This window comes from Erpetoichthys calabaricus, chromosome 4 (assembly GCF_900747795.2).
Source record: "Erpetoichthys calabaricus chromosome 4, fErpCal1.3, whole genome shotgun sequence".
In the NCBI taxonomy this organism is placed as follows: Eukaryota; Metazoa; Chordata; class Cladistia; order Polypteriformes; family Polypteridae; genus Erpetoichthys; species Erpetoichthys calabaricus.
The window spans coordinates 226,304,902-226,321,837 of NC_041397.2; the positions used below are offsets into that span (position 1 = coordinate 226,304,902).

The window sequence follows — 16,936 nt, forward strand, 5'->3', positions numbered from 1 at the left end:
ATCATTACGTGGCTGTAGGAAAAACATTTTTTCATTCATAGCTGCTGAAAACTACAACATGTCTGCTTCATATTTTTATTAAAAATGATTTAAATCTGAAATTCTAATACAGTTGCTTTAATGAAAAAATAAAACCTTTTTTCTTAACAGCTTAAATGTTAACTGGCATTAAAACAGAAACATACAGTTAAATCATAGTTAGCAGACTACAGACATCAATAACTTGTGACTATTAGATGTATATTTTAGTTTTATTCATTTGTTGGGTACAAAAAACACAATTTATTATTACATGTAACTAAAACGTTAATCATTGCAGCATGTCTCACTCCTAGTCCGTGTCCTGACACCACGCTGAAGACGGACATTGAAACTCCTTTGACGTTTGGATTTTTGAATTGGACAAATGTGCTTCTGTGTGACACTAAATGAAGCAACAGAGCAGATGAAACAGCAAACAAGATGATGGCCACGCCCTTTTATATAAAAAAGATTAATAATTTTTTGTGTTTTTGTTAATTACAGTGATGTTATCTTATACTCATTATTGCAATGAATATTTCCCTAATATAGTTATAAAAGAGAAATGTGTCTTGTCCTCTACTGAGTTATTTACAGTTAAAAAGCAAGCATGTTGTACTGCAACTCCCTTCCTTTTAAAAGACAATGTAAATAATTTATTTTGTTTCTTTTTCACAGAATTTACATATTTAGTTTTCTTCATATCACAGTATAGTGATTTGTTTTATTTACTTAACCCAGTACAACTGGGTTTCTTTACCCATGTCATATATGGATATTCAGTAAGTCACAGGCTATTATGTTCTTGGACCTCTGTGTTATTTTGTTAAGACAAAAGCCAAGTGTTTAACAAGCATGGTTCTATTTTTTTTTTTTTTTTTGCTTTTGTTCATCTCCACACAGTTTAATGAGCAACAGTGGCAAAAAATAATGCTTAATAGCACAGTTTTTTTTCTTCAAGTACAGTTTTCTGGTCTTGATTTTTTCCCCATCACCAGTTTTTGATGTGTCCTGATATAAAATCTGAGATTGGGTGTTTGGAGGAGAGCTCATGCACTGAGTTTTTATCTTCTGAATATGTCATTTATGTTGAGATATATCTCCTCCTCTTATTACAACCACTGAGATTGGAAAAAGATTCTTCAGGTGTTTCCTGTCTGTGTTGCATTTCAGTCACACATTTTGTTCTTTCCTTTTTCCTCATATATATATATATATATATATATATATATATATATATATATATATATATATATATATACATACATACTGTATATATAATTTTTTGTTAAGGCACTATAATATTTTTGGTTTTCATGGTAAATCCGATGCAACCACTGCCAGTCCCGAACTCTGCCTAAGAGATGTCCCTGTATGCACTGCTTTTGGGCAGTCTGGGGTAAGCACTCTCCCATTCTCTCCAACACTGCCGGTGATGGATAACCTGGCTTTATTTCTCATGGCTTCAGTAAAGGTAAGCTAAAGACAAGAGAGACAGAAAAGAAAAAAGATAAGAGAAAGGCTGACAATAAAATCATCTCTTGCTGAAACAACAAGCAAACAACAAGATGAAAAGAGCAGGCAACAAGAAACACCAAAACAGGGCTATCAGATAGTCTAGACATCTGCATTTGTGACTTATATACCTGGTTGACAAATCTTTATTCTCCCTCATAGACCTGCTGAAAACAGTGATTGCTCTGTATAATTAGATACTTGCTCACATTCATATGAAATGATTAAGACAAACTGATTAAAGATATAATTTGGCACTCTAAGTAGAAATGTCTATTACAGTGACTCTTTGCAGCAGTGGCGTCTCAATGTAAAATGAAAATATTAGACACACCCATTTCTTCATTTTAAAAGCTACATATTCCTACTTAGAAATATAGTTAACAGGTGAGAGAAGAACCTCATCTTAAACAAAAAAACAATCCCTCAAAGAGTATAAAAGGTAATTATAATTTTAAGTTATAAATACTTCAGATTTTAATACATTTTCATAATATACTACACTGGGGATTAACATGTAAACTATTCAGATTTTATCTAGTGGTTTAAAAAAACAGTTTTGTGCATGTAAAAACAATTACATTCCAGTATGTCCAAGCAAAATGTGTTGAAAAATAATTCATATGTGTGCATGAAGATTTTAGTGGTTAAGTAAGTAAGTATGTCTGATACCTCAGTATCAATCAGATAGTATATACATTGTAGATGCTAGTATACTATTGTTTGGTGTCCATTATTCACACCCATCTTATATCAGAATGTTAGCGCTGATAAATTCTTTACTATAAAGTCAACTTGGCTGCTGCTGGGAAAGAGCGCAATTCATAACATTCAGTAAGTAGTAAGTCATAATCACACCAAAACAATAAATTCAGGTAGAAACAATATTTTTTTTTCAAAATACTGTAACAGCTCCACTTTTTCTGAAGCAATTCATTGTGAATGATTGATTAATCACTTATGGTGATGCATAAAATATGGCGCATTAAGTTGATTGCTTTGAACACCAGTGGAGTGGTGGCTCTGAGGCTAGGGATCTGCACTGGCAATCGGAAGGTTGTCGGTTCGAATTCCATAAATGCCAATAGGGACTCTGCTCTGTTGGGCCCTTAACCTGCAATTGCTCAGCGCTTTGAGTAGTGAGAAAAACGCTATATAAATGCAAAGAATTATTACCACCAGTCATTTTTTATTTTAATATTATTGTTTTTCGCAATTTAACTGACTATAGTTAGACAGTAGTACCTACTTCTGTATAATAGCTTATGCAATTTTCATTTATTCAGACAATGTTGCAAGGGAAACTATGAGAAAAGTCAGACGATATTTTTATTTAGAAGGTAGTTTATTGGGAAGTATTTGGTTGATCCTGGAACTAAAAGCCAATGGAGGCTTAGACAGATGTACCGCCATTATGGTCCATGCTCCCTGCCTTAGTAGACACCTCTATAATACAAGATTTTTGAATCAGCATGCATTATTGCATATGCAGGCTTAACTAGCAGTAATATGTTGGACAAAACTACTTTTGTTGTCTTAGCTGCATTACACAATTTTATTTAACTTTCTTTACATTAAAAATATAAATGTCTTGCTCAATTTTCTTCTCAATATCACTTCCTATAAAGAGTGAGGCTAAATTTACTTCATCTACTTTTATACATGATTATCTTTTACAATCTTTTGAAAAGGTCTGACTGCATTTACTCAAAATAAAGTTTTATATGAGAATATACTGATATTTGTTATAATGACAGAAACTTTGAACAAGGAAAGTGACTGCTGTAAAACAATAAAACATTTTTCATTACTTTCAAATTGAGCTTTTACTTCCTATGAAAAGCAAGCACTGGAAATTCTTAATTTGTGGGAAATGTAAATTCAGGGAAACCAAAGACAAACCTTAATTCTAATGTAATATGTTGGCCTGTCACCCCATTAAGTGACATAGGCAGCTGTACAGGGTGCCGATTTACCAAGCCAATTTCAATTTGTCTTAGAAGGAGTGTGCTGCACTCCACCTGCTCCTTGTGACCTTCAGAATGCATGCCTTCAAAACACATTTATTCTTCAAAAGAAATGTTCCTACCGCTAGACCTACCTTAACCCCTTTACCGTTATCCCTAAGATAAGTCATCCATCACTAGTTGTAAGCACACCATCACTATCCGCGTCTTCAGTAAACTGCAGGATGGATAGTGGCTGCTGGACAGCATTTGTGGCATCAGGAGAATTGAAAATGGATTGTCAGAGCATGAAGAAAAAAGCGATTTGCCATGTTATAATAGTGACAGCATTACAGGCAGTAATTTTAGTGACAGTGAAGTATACGAAGGTGATAATTTTGTACAAACAGTAAACTCTGATGCCACTTTTGAATGTGCATGCTTTAAAATAGCTTTAGGTAACTTTCATAGCTGCCGTTCACTGATCTCCTAGATAAAAGGCAAATGTATCACATACAAAAGATTACTTACTGAATTTAAATTGGTTCAGAAGTAACGGCTCTTACATGTAATTGTGACTGAGCCCAACAGACAGGCACGGAAACTCTTCCAACACCTCACACTGAAACAAAATTTCAGAGTGTTCATTTGATCTAATTGTAAGTTGTGATGAATTGCTGGGTTTTTTTTTTTACACTTATTAAACTTAATAATTTGAAAGTCTGACCTTTAAATGTACTGATCAACAAAGCCCTTACTTCAAACGCCACATGGCTCATCCTAGATGAGAATCACGAATCAAAATGTTTCAGCTTTCTTGTCAGTTGTTAGCATTTTGTTGACAACTTACAAGTCACTTCGCACAGTAGTGAAAAATTCTTTTTGAAAATAAATTCTTCTCTACAATTGACATAAATGAGCAGAATGTTGTTAACAAACCACAAACTGGACCTCGTACAGTCCCTAAGTTGGCCCTATTTCTGTAAATATTAAAGTAAATATTTAATAAATAATATTGGCAGCTGGATAAAAGTGTCCAAGAGTCTGCAAACTGGCGAAAAACTAAACTTGCTCAAGTTTTTTTTTTATTTTTATGTATTTTTACTTTTGTTTTCAATTTTTTTTATTTGGACAGCTAAAAATACCTAATACTGTGAAAGTAACTTGGTGTCACAATAATGTTTTTGATATTTGTTCCTCCTTCTCTGAATCTTTCTCTCACAAAATTGACAGCTGAAGGACCAGACTCCATTTGTTTCTGATATTCAGGTTTACTGTACCCTGATGGCTATCAAGTATAATTCTAAGCTTTCCCAATGCATACTCTTTGTGTCTCTCCATCTCTCAATATCTCTTTTGCTGTTTTTGTTGTTTTTGTGGCAACCACACACCTATTACATACTCACATACTACTTGCTGTTCTTGTGTAGAGCCTATTCAAGTTTAGATGAATCCTTTGCTTTGACATTACATACCAGTATTTTCCAGTGGTTCCCTTAGAACACCTATGGGGAGCCAAAAAAATGGTTCAAGCCCAGGGACCCTCTTCCACCTAAGTCTGTCCCTGTGCATAATGGTGCTATCTGGACAACACAGACATCACCAGGCTCTGTAGTTGTCAGAAAGGTTCTAAAACAAAAGATTGCACATTAAGTTTGAAGTTAAAATAATTTAATTTTATAGTAAATAGTTTAACTACTTAAGCACACTATAATGCATATCAATCATGAGGTTGCTGGTCATGTTTCATTTGACAGTGTCATAGAGGACATTGTAGCAAGGAAGTCTAGTATAGAAAATAGAAAAGTTCTCAATGTCACATCAGTCCTTACACTTGCTAAAGATCAGTTGTGAAACTATGCAATTATGTGTTATGTTTTAAGTCATAAAATGTATAATGTACATAGTTCCAGAGATAACTGTGTTCTTTAATTTATTTTTATATTTTAATTATGCATTTGCCCCTAAGCACCTGTTAAAGATCATTGTTACTATTCTATGTAATTACCTTGTATGCACTTCGCACAGGTTTAGTTTGCCATTACTTCAGTCTACTGTATTAAACTTAAGCATCTGTGTTTCAACATCCAGTGTGCATTTATTTTGGCCTGGTGGTTTTAGGGGGTGGTTGCAGGACTCAACCATGCGTGGGGCTCCAAACGGGCTTCAACCAGCACTGTCAATGGGTATCATAGTTTAATAGTAAATGTAACATTTTAATGATAGTGGAACCCTTGTATCCATCCATCCATCCATCCATCCATCCATCCATCCATCCATCCATCCATCCTCTTCCGCTTATCCAAGGTCGGGTCGCGGGGGCAGCAGCTTGAGCAGAGATACCCAGACTTCCCTCTCCCTGGCCACTTCTTCTAGCTCTTCTGGGAGAATCCCGTGGCGTTCCCAGGCCAGCCGGGAGACATAGTCCCTCCAGCGTGTCCTGGGTCTTCCCCGGGGCCTCCTCCCAGTTGGACGTGCCCAGAACACCTCACCAGGGAGGTGTCCAGGAGGCATCCTGATCAGATGCCCGAGCCACCTCATCTGACTCCTCTCAATGTGGAGGAGCAGCGGCTCTACTCTGAGCCCCTCCCGGATGACTGAGCTTCTCGCCCTAAATTTAAGGGAGAGCCCAGACAACCTGCGGAGGAAACTCATTTCAGCCACTTGTATTCGCGATCTCGTTATTTTGGTCACTACCCATAGCTCATAACCATAGGTGAGGGTAGGAACATACTGTAGATCAACTGGTAAATTGAGAGCTTTGCCTTACGGCTCAGCTCCTTTTTCACCACAACAGACCAATGCAGAGCCCGCATCACGGTGGACGCCGCACCGATCTGCCTGTCAGTCTCGCGCTCCATTCTTCCCTCACTCGTGAACAAGACCCCGAGATACTTGAAGTCCTCCACTTGGGGCAGGATCTTGCTCCCAACCCTGAGAGGGCACTCCACCCTTTTCCGGCTGAGGACCATGGTCTTGGATTTGGAGGTGCTGATTCCCATCCCAGCCGCTTCACACTTAGCTGCGAACCGATCCAGAGAGAGCTGAAGATCACAGCCTGATGAAGCAAACAGGACAACATCATCTGCAAAAAGCAGTGACCCAATCCTGAGTCCACCAAACCGGACCCCCTCAACACCCTGGCTGCCCCTAGAAATTCTGTCCATAAAAGTTATGAACAGAGTTGGTGACAAAGGGCAGCCCTGGCGGAGTCCAACTCTCACTGGAAACGGGTTCGACTTACTGCCGGCAATGCGGACCAAGCTCTGACACCGGTTGTACAGGGACCGAACAGCCCTTATCATGGGGTCCGGTACCCCATACTCCTGGAGCACCTCCCACAGGATTCCCCGAGGGACACGGTCGAACGCCTTCTCCAAATCCACAAAACACATGTAGACTGGTTGGGCGAACTCCCATGCACCCTCTATGACTCTGCTAAAGGTGTAGAGCTGGTCCACTGTTCCACGACCAGGACGAAAACCACACTGTTCCTCCTGAATCTGAGGTTCGACTATCCGATGGACCCTCCTCTCCAGAACCCCCGAATAGACTTTTCCAGGGAGGCTGAGGAGTGTGATCCCTCTGTAGTTGGAACACACCCTCCGGTCCCCCTTCTTAAAGAGGGGGACCACCACCCCGGTCTGCCAATCCAGAGGCACTGTCCCTGATGTCCATGCGATGTTGCAGAGACGTGTCAACCAAGACAGCCATACAACATCCAGAGCCTTGAGGAACTCTGGGCGTATCTCATCCACCCCCGGGGCCCTGCCACCAAGGAGTTTTTTGACCACCTCGGTGACCTCAGTCCCAGAGATGGGGGAGCCCATCTCCGAGTCCCCAAGCTCTGCTTCCTCATTGGAAGGCATGTTAATGGGATTGAGGAGGTCTTCGAAGTACTCCCTCCACCGACCCACAACGTCCCGAGTCAAGGTCAGCAGCGCACCATCCCCACCATATACAGTGTTGACACTGCACTGCTTCCCCCTCCTGAGACGCCGGATGGTGGACCAGAATCTCCTCGAAGCCGTCCGAAAGTCGTTCTCCATGGCCTCTCCAAACTCCTTCCATGCCCGAGTTTTTGCCTCAGCAACCACCAAAGCCGCATTCCGCTTGGCCTGCCGGTACCTATTAGCTGCCTCCAGAGTCCCACAGGACAAAACAGACTGGTAGGACTCCTTCTTCAGCTTGACAGCATCCCTCACCGCCGGTGTCCACCAACGGGTTCGGGGATTGCCGCCACGACAGGCACTGACCCCCTTACGGCCACAGCTCCGGTCAGCCACCTCAACAATAGAGGCACGGAACATGGCCCATTCTGACTCAATGTCCCCCACCTCCCTCGGGACATGGTCGAAGTTCTGCCAGAGGTGGGAGTTGAAGCTACTTCTGACAGGGGGCTCTGCCAGATGCTCCCAGCAGACCCTCACAACATGTTTGGGCCTACCAGGCCTGACCGGCATCTTCCCGCACCTTCGAAGCCAACTCACCACCAGGTGGTGATTAGTTGACAGCTCCGTCCCTCTCTTCACCCTAGTGTCCAAGACATGTGGCCACAAGTCCGACGACACGACCACAAAGTCGATCATCGAACTGAGGACTAGGGTGTCCTGGTGCCAAGTGCACATATGAACACCCCTATGCTTGAACATGGTGTTTGTTATGGACAATCCATGACGAGCACAGAAGTCCAATAACAAAACACCACGCGGGTTCAGATTGGGGGGGCCATTCCTCCCAATCACGCCCTTCTAGGTCTCACTGTCATTGCCAACGTGAGCATTGAAGTCTCCCAGAAGTATGAGGGAGTCCCCAGAAGGTATGCCCTCTAGTACCTCCTCCAGGGACTCCAAAAAGGGTGGGTACTCCGAACTGCTGTTCTTCCCATGGGCTCACCACCGATGGGAGGGGCCAAGGAGGTCGGGTGCAGTGAGAGTTGGGTGGAGGCCGAAAGGCGGGGACCTTGGTGGTCCGATCCTCGGCTACAGAAGCTGGCTCTTGGGACGTGGAATGTCACCTCTCTGAAGGTGAAGGAGCCTGAGCTTGTGCGCGAGGTTGAGAGGTTCCGGCTAGATATAGTCGGGCTCACCTTGACGCACAGCTTGGACTCTGGAACCAATCTCCTTGAGAGGGGCCGGACTCTGTACCACTCTGGAGTTGCCCCCGGTGAGAGGCGCCGAGCGGGTGTGGGCATACTTATTACCCCCCGACTTGAAGCCTGTACATTGGGGTTTACCCCGGCAGACGAGAGGGTAGCCTCCCTCCGCCTTCGGGTGGGGGGACGGGTCCTAACTGTCGTTTGTGCGTATGCGCCGAACAGCAGTTCGGAGTACCCACCCTTTTTGGAGTCCCTGGAGGAGGGGAACCCTTGCATCAACCCTGAAATGAAGACTGCAATAGGGATATTGACTTTACATGAAAGTAAAGGGGAACTGCTAAGAATGTATTTGCAACAGTAACAAAATGGAAGGGAGAAGCCCTTGTTTACTGTTTGATATCACAGTCTAAAAGGTAGTTTGGATATTTGAGGACATTAATCATATTATTATAATATGAGATTTTACATGCTTAGGATTTATGACATTAACATAAAAATACACGGTACTATAAACTATTGAGAAAGCAATTTGAGTTTTTCCGCAAAGAAAAGTGGGAACATTTTCAAAATCCAGGTGTGCTAATTTGTTAAAGTCTTATCTAAATAGAGTTGCTGTAGTAATCAATGCAAAAAGAGCCCCCACACACTATTAGTTAAAGGATGTGCAAACTTATGCAATCAAGGCACTGAACATTTTTAATTATTTTTCCTAAACGTATACATCTGTTTGTACTTAAACACTGTCAGCTACAAGAGCTTATTAAAGGTGTAAAAAGCTTGAAATGACTTGTGTTGATTTCAGCTTTTACATAATCAAAAGCCTTAATTTCAACATGGATGTGTACACTTTTGTTAATTACAGTACTTTTGAAAATATGGCTGATTGAAACTGGAGTGAAGTGAGGGCTTTGACATTTTTGTAACTCCAGTTAAACTATAACATTTGTTTGTATTACTGTAAATACATTTACAGCACTGGATTTACATCCGCAGATGCCATAGCCTCTTCAGTACAGTGGTGGTACATGAAATTGAGACATTCGTGTTTATAAAATGATGAGATTAACATTAAACATGGATCTCATGATATATATTTGCACATTATATACTAGGTTATATTTTAAACAAAACATGATGTGTTTTACAAGTAGCTGTTTTTTCTCAATATCTCCGAGCATTGAAAATGCAAGTGATGGCAAATATCAAAAGCTTGGTTGTGGTTTGCTCTTAAAAAAATTAACACTATGGCTATTTGAGTAATAATATTCAAAAAGTGAACATTAGCAAATGCAAATATTTCTGAAACACCACTTTGGAGGAACAGAAAATATGCACTGGGGCTGGTTATAAAGGGGAAGTCAAGATTTTCTGCCTCCCGTAGATAAATAAAACGTGTCTAGCATTTCTTTAATGATAAGGATGAGCACAAGAGTGTACAGGCAAAGAGAAGATACTGTAGACTCAGGCTAATTTACTTTAAGGTTTAGTCGAATCATTAAGGACTTGGATAATGCTAACAGTACTCCTGAAAAATTGACCTATGTATAAACAGAGGAGCAATACTAACACCTAATCCTGAACTAATGATGCCAGACTCCTGACTTGTACAAAATTAAAACTTGATTGAAATATCTGACAATGTGTCTAGTTTTTCCTTTAAATCCGCATTGTATTTGTTTTGAAGGGAAATCAATTTTTTAGTGACTTCAATATGTTCCTCTCTGTTTTTGCTCTAAGAATGAATATATAGAATACCAAGAAATCCATACATTTATAATACTGTAAGTGGACTAAAGCAGGTAACAGATGAATACTGAGCACTATGTACAAAATTAATTACACATTTAATATTTCCCTTTCAATTCCCATTGGCCAAAACTCTTTTTAATGTATATTAAGTAATGTTCATAAAAATGTAACTAGCAAGCTGGTCAAGTTTGCTGATGACACTATTCTAGGTGGAATGGCAGATACAGTAGAGTTCAAACAATCATTAAAAGAAGATGTAGGCAAAATTCAGACTTTGTCAGACACAGTATTTGGTAGATGATTTTTAAAGGGAAAAAGATATTACATGCAAGAAGAAAAATATTTAGCAGTTGTAATGGATAGTGCACAGAAGTGATAAACAAGGCTACTATGCTGTTAATCTATATGGCCTGATGTGTCAAGTACAAATCAAAGGAGATCATTCTTTATGTATATAATGCGCTAGTGAGGCCTCATCTGGAATACTTTGTACAGTTCCGGCCAGATAATGGTGATGGAGAAGAGCAACTACACTTGAATCTTGGACACAAGTTATGAGCTGTGAGGAAAGATTAAGAGAGCTGAATCTTTTAAACTTAAGCAAACAGAGGATAGGAAATGTTCAAAATTATGAATGGAATTAGTACAGTAGATTCCAACTGTTACTTTAACATGAATTATTTAATAAGATCACTAGGGCCCAATAGAAGTTATTTAAGGGTACATTTTACATAAATATTAGAAGGTTTTCCCCCAAAGATAACCAACGGATTGTGGAGTAAACTGCCAAGCAGTGCAGTGGGTAGTGGTAGTACACTGAAGTTTTTAGGCGAACAGGGACTGATGAGCTGTGCTGGGCAGAGTGGCCTGTTCTCATCAAAAGTATTGTTATGGACTTACATTTGTAAAACAACGAGACAGTATATGAGAATGGTGTATGCTTGGGGAAAGAATGTCATGTCAGTACAACTACATTGTTGTCCTCATTATTAAAACTTATCACTACTTATAATGACCTACACAAATGAAACATGAAGATACCCTTTTGAAATGCCAGTCAATGATGTGAAATCTGCTGTTGGAGTTTATAAAACAAGTTTGCAAGTTCAGGCCAGTTTTATATCAGTTACTTATTGGCATAAAACAATTCTCTGGCCAATCAGACTCATGTCTATTTCTTTAGAGGACTAAATGCAGAGAAAGCGACTTAATGTCCCCCACACCAAGTAACTGATATTAAACAACAGACGGCTACTGGTAAAGAGTACATGAATGTCCAAAACTGAGCAGGAGCAAGAAGAACATAATTCTGTCCCACAGCAGCTAGAGAGAGGAGAAAGAAAGGTCAACATCATTGTTTTCATTTTCATGGTAAAGTAATGCAATGCAGGTGCCTATTAACAATAGAAAATAGCAAAACACGTCATCTGCAGCCATGAAACGGAACCAAATTTGCATCTGGCAAACACCTCTTCAAAACAAAGAGAAAAAAAGAAGAAAGCTCTCCAAGAAAGCAATTAAAAAGCACTTAACACTAGCCACAAGGTCACAACACTTTGCAAAAAATGCACCACCCACTTACTACAGGGGACCCTAAGTCCTACCCCTAAATTTTAACACTTTCGGTTCCGTATACGTTGTAACCTTCTCTATATGTGGCTAAATTCTGGGTACTCTGCGAAGGACTTGAGTTAAAATTCTGTGCATTCTTTTCCACCTTCATTCTCTTGGCCTCTGCTCTGGACTTGTAACAGAACTCAATAAGAGCCACCAGCATGGCCAAGCCTAGGCCTCCAACAAGAATGTAGAAGACGCCAGCAACATTGCTCAGGCTCAGAGCACTTGTCTTGTCCTGAGAAAAAACAATAAGACATTCTGTTAGCTTTCTTTAAACAATGGTACATGAAAAGATCAAACACAATAAGGTTTAGATAATAATTAAATATGCCTTTCTGTGACTAACCATATAAATATACTGAAAAATGTTTAAAAAATTAATAATATATAATACTACACAGAAAATAAATATTCAGAAAATGAAATGTTCAAATTAGTTATCTAACACAAGTAAAGTCTATAACTAGATTTTCTTTCTATACTTATAGTGACAGCTACATTCTGGAAACACTTCCTTGTGTAATATGTGCATATTTATATATTGTATATAGATAAACAGATAGATAGTACTTTATACTGTATGTATGCATAACAATAGCGTGTAGAATATAATATGCATTGCATATGTTATGAAATGTATAACAGGATCTACAAATTAGTGTCACTGCCTGATAAGTTCAACTTCAGATATGTTCTGTTGCTATTTAATTTACTGAATAATTTCAACATTAAACAATATTTTGTTCTATTGCTTTTGAAAAAGTTCATTTTATTTTTTATTCATTTAGTATTCATGTACATAGTTATGTGTTTATTGGTTTTGTTTTTCAGGTTTTCTGAAAATAAACAGGAGGTAAATATAACTAAAATTAAAACCAAACTGTTTAGAGTTAATGTTGTCACTACAGTAAAATGAAATCTTAATATATCTGCAAGTGTTCATTTTGTTTGATTAGTCCAGTTTTAAAGAATAATATAAATTAAATAAATGGAAAGGATGAGATAAGTAAGGGACAGGATCAAAATCCCACGACAGGGTTCTGGAAAGCTTAAAGGGACTACAAGAAATGGTGCAAGTATAGAATTTGTAAGGCTAAATTGTTAACAGGCACTTGTTTGTCCTGGAAAAGATGGAAACACCAAGAGAGGGGAAACTCCATTATAGAATTTAGGTTGGTCAGCACAAAAAATATGTGATGTTGGCTAAGCATCTGGTCAGAGGCTGTTTTATGAATAACCTTCTTCACTTAAGTTAATTGAAAGTCTATAGAGAAACGAAAATACTAACCTAACTGTTCACAAGGTTTGAGGCTTGCAGACGTATGCCTACATTAGTCACTTAAAACAGAGGACATCAGGGAAGCTGTAGTATGTCCAAGTATGTCAAGAAGGGAATATACTATAATTCTAACAGAAGGCCAACAATTAATATTGTTTGGTATGTTTCATACCAAAATCCATATACTTAAAATTATTTTTTGTTAAGAATGCCTACAAAGTATTTTAAATTATCATTTTAATTTGAAGTATCATTTTCTTTTGACTAGAGACCAGTACATTTCCTGAACAAAAATCAATATACTAAATGTATAAGGCCTAAATATGCCTTTGACTTTTTGATTTGGACAAAAGTTATGTCTTTTATTCATTTGAGACCAGGCCAAAACCTCGTTCACTATTCAGATTCCTCCTTACGTTTTATTTCTGCTGTGTAGATTCTGGATGTCAGGGAAAGGAGACTGCCCACGAGTTTAGCACTGGTTGAATTATATATTCACAAAGACATCATATTGCATGCAATAAAAAAAAAAATTTACACAAAAATACCAAAGTTGCAATTTTCTTTTAGGCAAATTTTGATGTTGGCAGATTTGAGTCAATGATTGAAAAAAAAAAGAAAAACAATAAAAAATATGTTATTCAAAATCACCACATTTAGTGTTTAAACTTCCTGCTCTCTGTTTCATTAATAGTTTTCACAATATGCAGAACCATCTGCATACTGTTTATGCTGTAAATTTAATGGCATGTTTTAAAAAGATGCAATAAGTTTCTAATCTTGGGGTTTTATTCCATTGAGAAAACATTCCTTCAAATTGAAAATGTGCTCAAATTTCAACATGTCCTGATTTGGGGTTAATACAGCAAGATGGACGATGTCTTTACCAGCACTAACCTTGCTAGTGATATCAAGGATTGCATAACATTATTGAATTGTCCACATATTCCTAGCAGTTTCAGTATTAAATGAGCTGTAGGGTAGTTTCTTGCAGGCAGGAGGTTGCCATATTTTTCTTATTTTTTGTTTTTGAAAGAAACTGAAAAAAATGGTTTCAGTTGGTCTCCAGCTTTGTTTTAAATATTAAAAAAAAATTATTTATTAACAAATGGGACAATTATGTGTTTAAACTTATTGTTTATTATTATGGGTGTGTAATATATGCAAGTGTAAGTACGCTAACCTTATATTACATCATATGTCAAAATGTAACTCATTGCCATTGTCGTTATATGAATGAGTGTTGGTGATAGGAAGCTGTATTGTAAAAAAATGAAAATCTAATAAAGTAACAGTTTGGTGGTGCAATTATGCCCAAATACTTTATATTTAAACATGTAGATTTCTGTAAAAAGTATTATGAATTCCTGTTGAAATTCCTATTAACTACGTTTTGAAATTAGTGAAAATTGTTTGTTACAATTCTATGCTAAATTTTCCAATTATGTATACTTACTAAAAGTGACCAAAACTGTAATCAAGATGTATAGACAATTATTTAACCTGAGCCTATAACCTGAATACAGTTCTAATTCCCTTACTGTTTGTGCATAACAACAGTAGGTCCCAAACTGCAGCGACTGACCTTACTTCCAGAGTCCTTCGGTCCACACTCCCCTTTATCGTACCACCATTTGTTTTTCAGCTTGTCTAAGACGCCTGCCTCACTGAGTTTCAAAACGGCAAGGTTTACGGGAGTTCTTCACGTGGAAAATAACATAAATAACATTATATATGTTATTTTATGTTATTCAATTAAAACTACATAGAATTGCAAAGCAAAGTGACAGAGCAAAGGCCCCACAGAGAGTGTGTCTGTGTGGTAGGGATTTCAGCCACAGGCACTGAAATGGAGCCTCACTCTATCGCTTTCAGTAACGGGCACATACTGCTGTGGGCAACTTGTGGATAAATTGTAGGCAGTTACTGTGAACACAAAACTATTGGCAAACATTTTACTTCATTTTCCCCAAGTGAGGATCTGAATATGACAAAATGCAAAATTTGGCTTAAATGCAAAATTAACTTCCACAGTGTTAGTCTCTGAATGTGAAGTATCATTCACTAATTTTATTTCATTTCTTCAATTCTTCTCTTTGTATTATATTTCTTTTCCAATATCACCTATGAATACTTTCCCTGGGAAGCACACTGTAGCCTACTAAAGTTCTTCTTCCTGCATGTCTGGACAAGGTACTGCTTGATGATATACATCTGGCATTTATTTCCCTTATCACTTTTTTTTTTAAATAAAGAATAAATCAAATTCCAAACAAAAGCTGAATTTGTTTGCTGATACTTATGTTTCAGGAATCACTGAACCCAAGAAGGGTTTCACTTTGAAAAACAGACAGGCCCAAAACTCTAAGTAGACCAAAAACACAAAGTAAACCTTGTCCTCAAGCTCAAAAGCAGGCTTGTTGCCTGCACACTTAAACAAAGCCGTGCTTGTAAATCCTAAATGAAAAGGGAAACCATAAAAAACCTTGGTCAAAATTACAAACAGTCCTTAATATAATGATAAAAGTCTGTTTAAGAAGTATTTAAAATATAAGGAAGAAGTAAATTAGAAATAAAAAAGACAAATAAAAACATTGCCTCAAACATGAAAACCAAAACTGGACAAAATACCAATCCATAAATCAGTAATTAAATCAATAAGGAAGAAGTCCATAAAACAAAGAATGAAAAAGAGAACCTATAGTAAACCTAAAAAATCACAATTCAAATTTCAAGATTGAGGGCTGAACAATGTGAAGAAAAGCTAATGTCTGAGCAACAGTGCTGAGCTGTACTAGGCCTTATATTGGTTGTGGGTAGTTCCACAGCTCTAGTGTCAGAGTGCTCTGCTCCCCATTGAGGGGCAACTGGGCTACAGACAACTTGGCGAAAAGACAACTGGGTGACAGACAACTCGGCGAAAAGACAACTCGGCGACATCCTTTTCCAGTTAGGTAATAGTTAGGTTCAAAGAGATTTTTTAATGATAATTAAATGACAACGTAGAGCGCCGGAAAATCTACAGAATCATCTGCTTTATGAGAGTCCCAATACGTTGAGAGTAAAGATATTCCTTAAGCCATACTCGCAGGTCACCTTTTGTATTCTAAATAACGTTATCATACGATTACAATCAATACAATTTATATAAAGGATTAGCAATTTTGGTTGCAAAAGATAATGTAAGATAGAGTTTGTTTCATCTGCAGAATAAAGTTTGTTCGTCAATTATATAAATTTATTTTCAACATTTTAAATCACGTTGTCATTTAAATATAATTAGAAAATCTCTTTGAACCTAACTATTACCTAACTGGTAAAGGATGTCGCAGAGTGTTTCACCAAGTTGTTTCTTCGCCGAATTGTCTTTCGCTGGGTTGTCTTTTATCGAGTTGTCTGTCGCCGAGTTGTCTTTTCGCCAATTTGTCTTTTCGCCAATTTGTCTTTCGCCGAGTTGTCTTTTCGCCAAGTTGACTGTCAAACAGTTGCCACCGAACCCCTGCTCCCTTTGGTTCAGTATGCAAAAGACAAGGAAGATAGCAAAAAGGAAACATAATAAGTGAAACCAAAGTTAAAATACAAGAAAATGCTATTTAAGTACAACACAATACAAAATAAACTAAACCAGTTCAGTAGCATAAAACACAAAAGAATTTATTAAATAAAAATAAAAAAAAAACAAAGAAAAAAGAAACTAAAGCCAGAAGGTCA

The 16,936-nt window shown here is 38.0% G+C and overlaps 1 protein-coding gene across 5 annotated transcripts in view; it reads right to left on the reverse strand.

Moving 5' to 3' along the window:
* Window positions 1-239: 239 nt before the first annotated feature.
* The window catches only part of LOC114650634 (glutamate receptor 4), a 473,072-nt gene continuing 456,375 nt past the window's right edge, over window positions 240-16,936 (reverse strand). The window contains exons 14-16 of one of the 5 annotated variants that reach the window (XM_051926884.1): window positions 14,811-14,925; window positions 12,047-12,181; window positions 240-1,500 (exon numbers count right to left, since the gene is read on the reverse strand). In XM_051926884.1, coding sequence (XP_051782844.1) covers window positions 1,336-1,500; window positions 12,047-12,181; window positions 14,811-14,925 — 415 coding nt within the window. In that variant the 3' untranslated portion in view covers window positions 240-1,335. Of the gene's footprint in view, window positions 1,501-11,933; window positions 12,182-14,810; window positions 14,926-16,936 lie in introns of those variants that run through there. The other 4 variants (XM_051926886.1, XM_028800403.2, XM_051926885.1 and 1 more) reach the window with 4 other exon arrangements.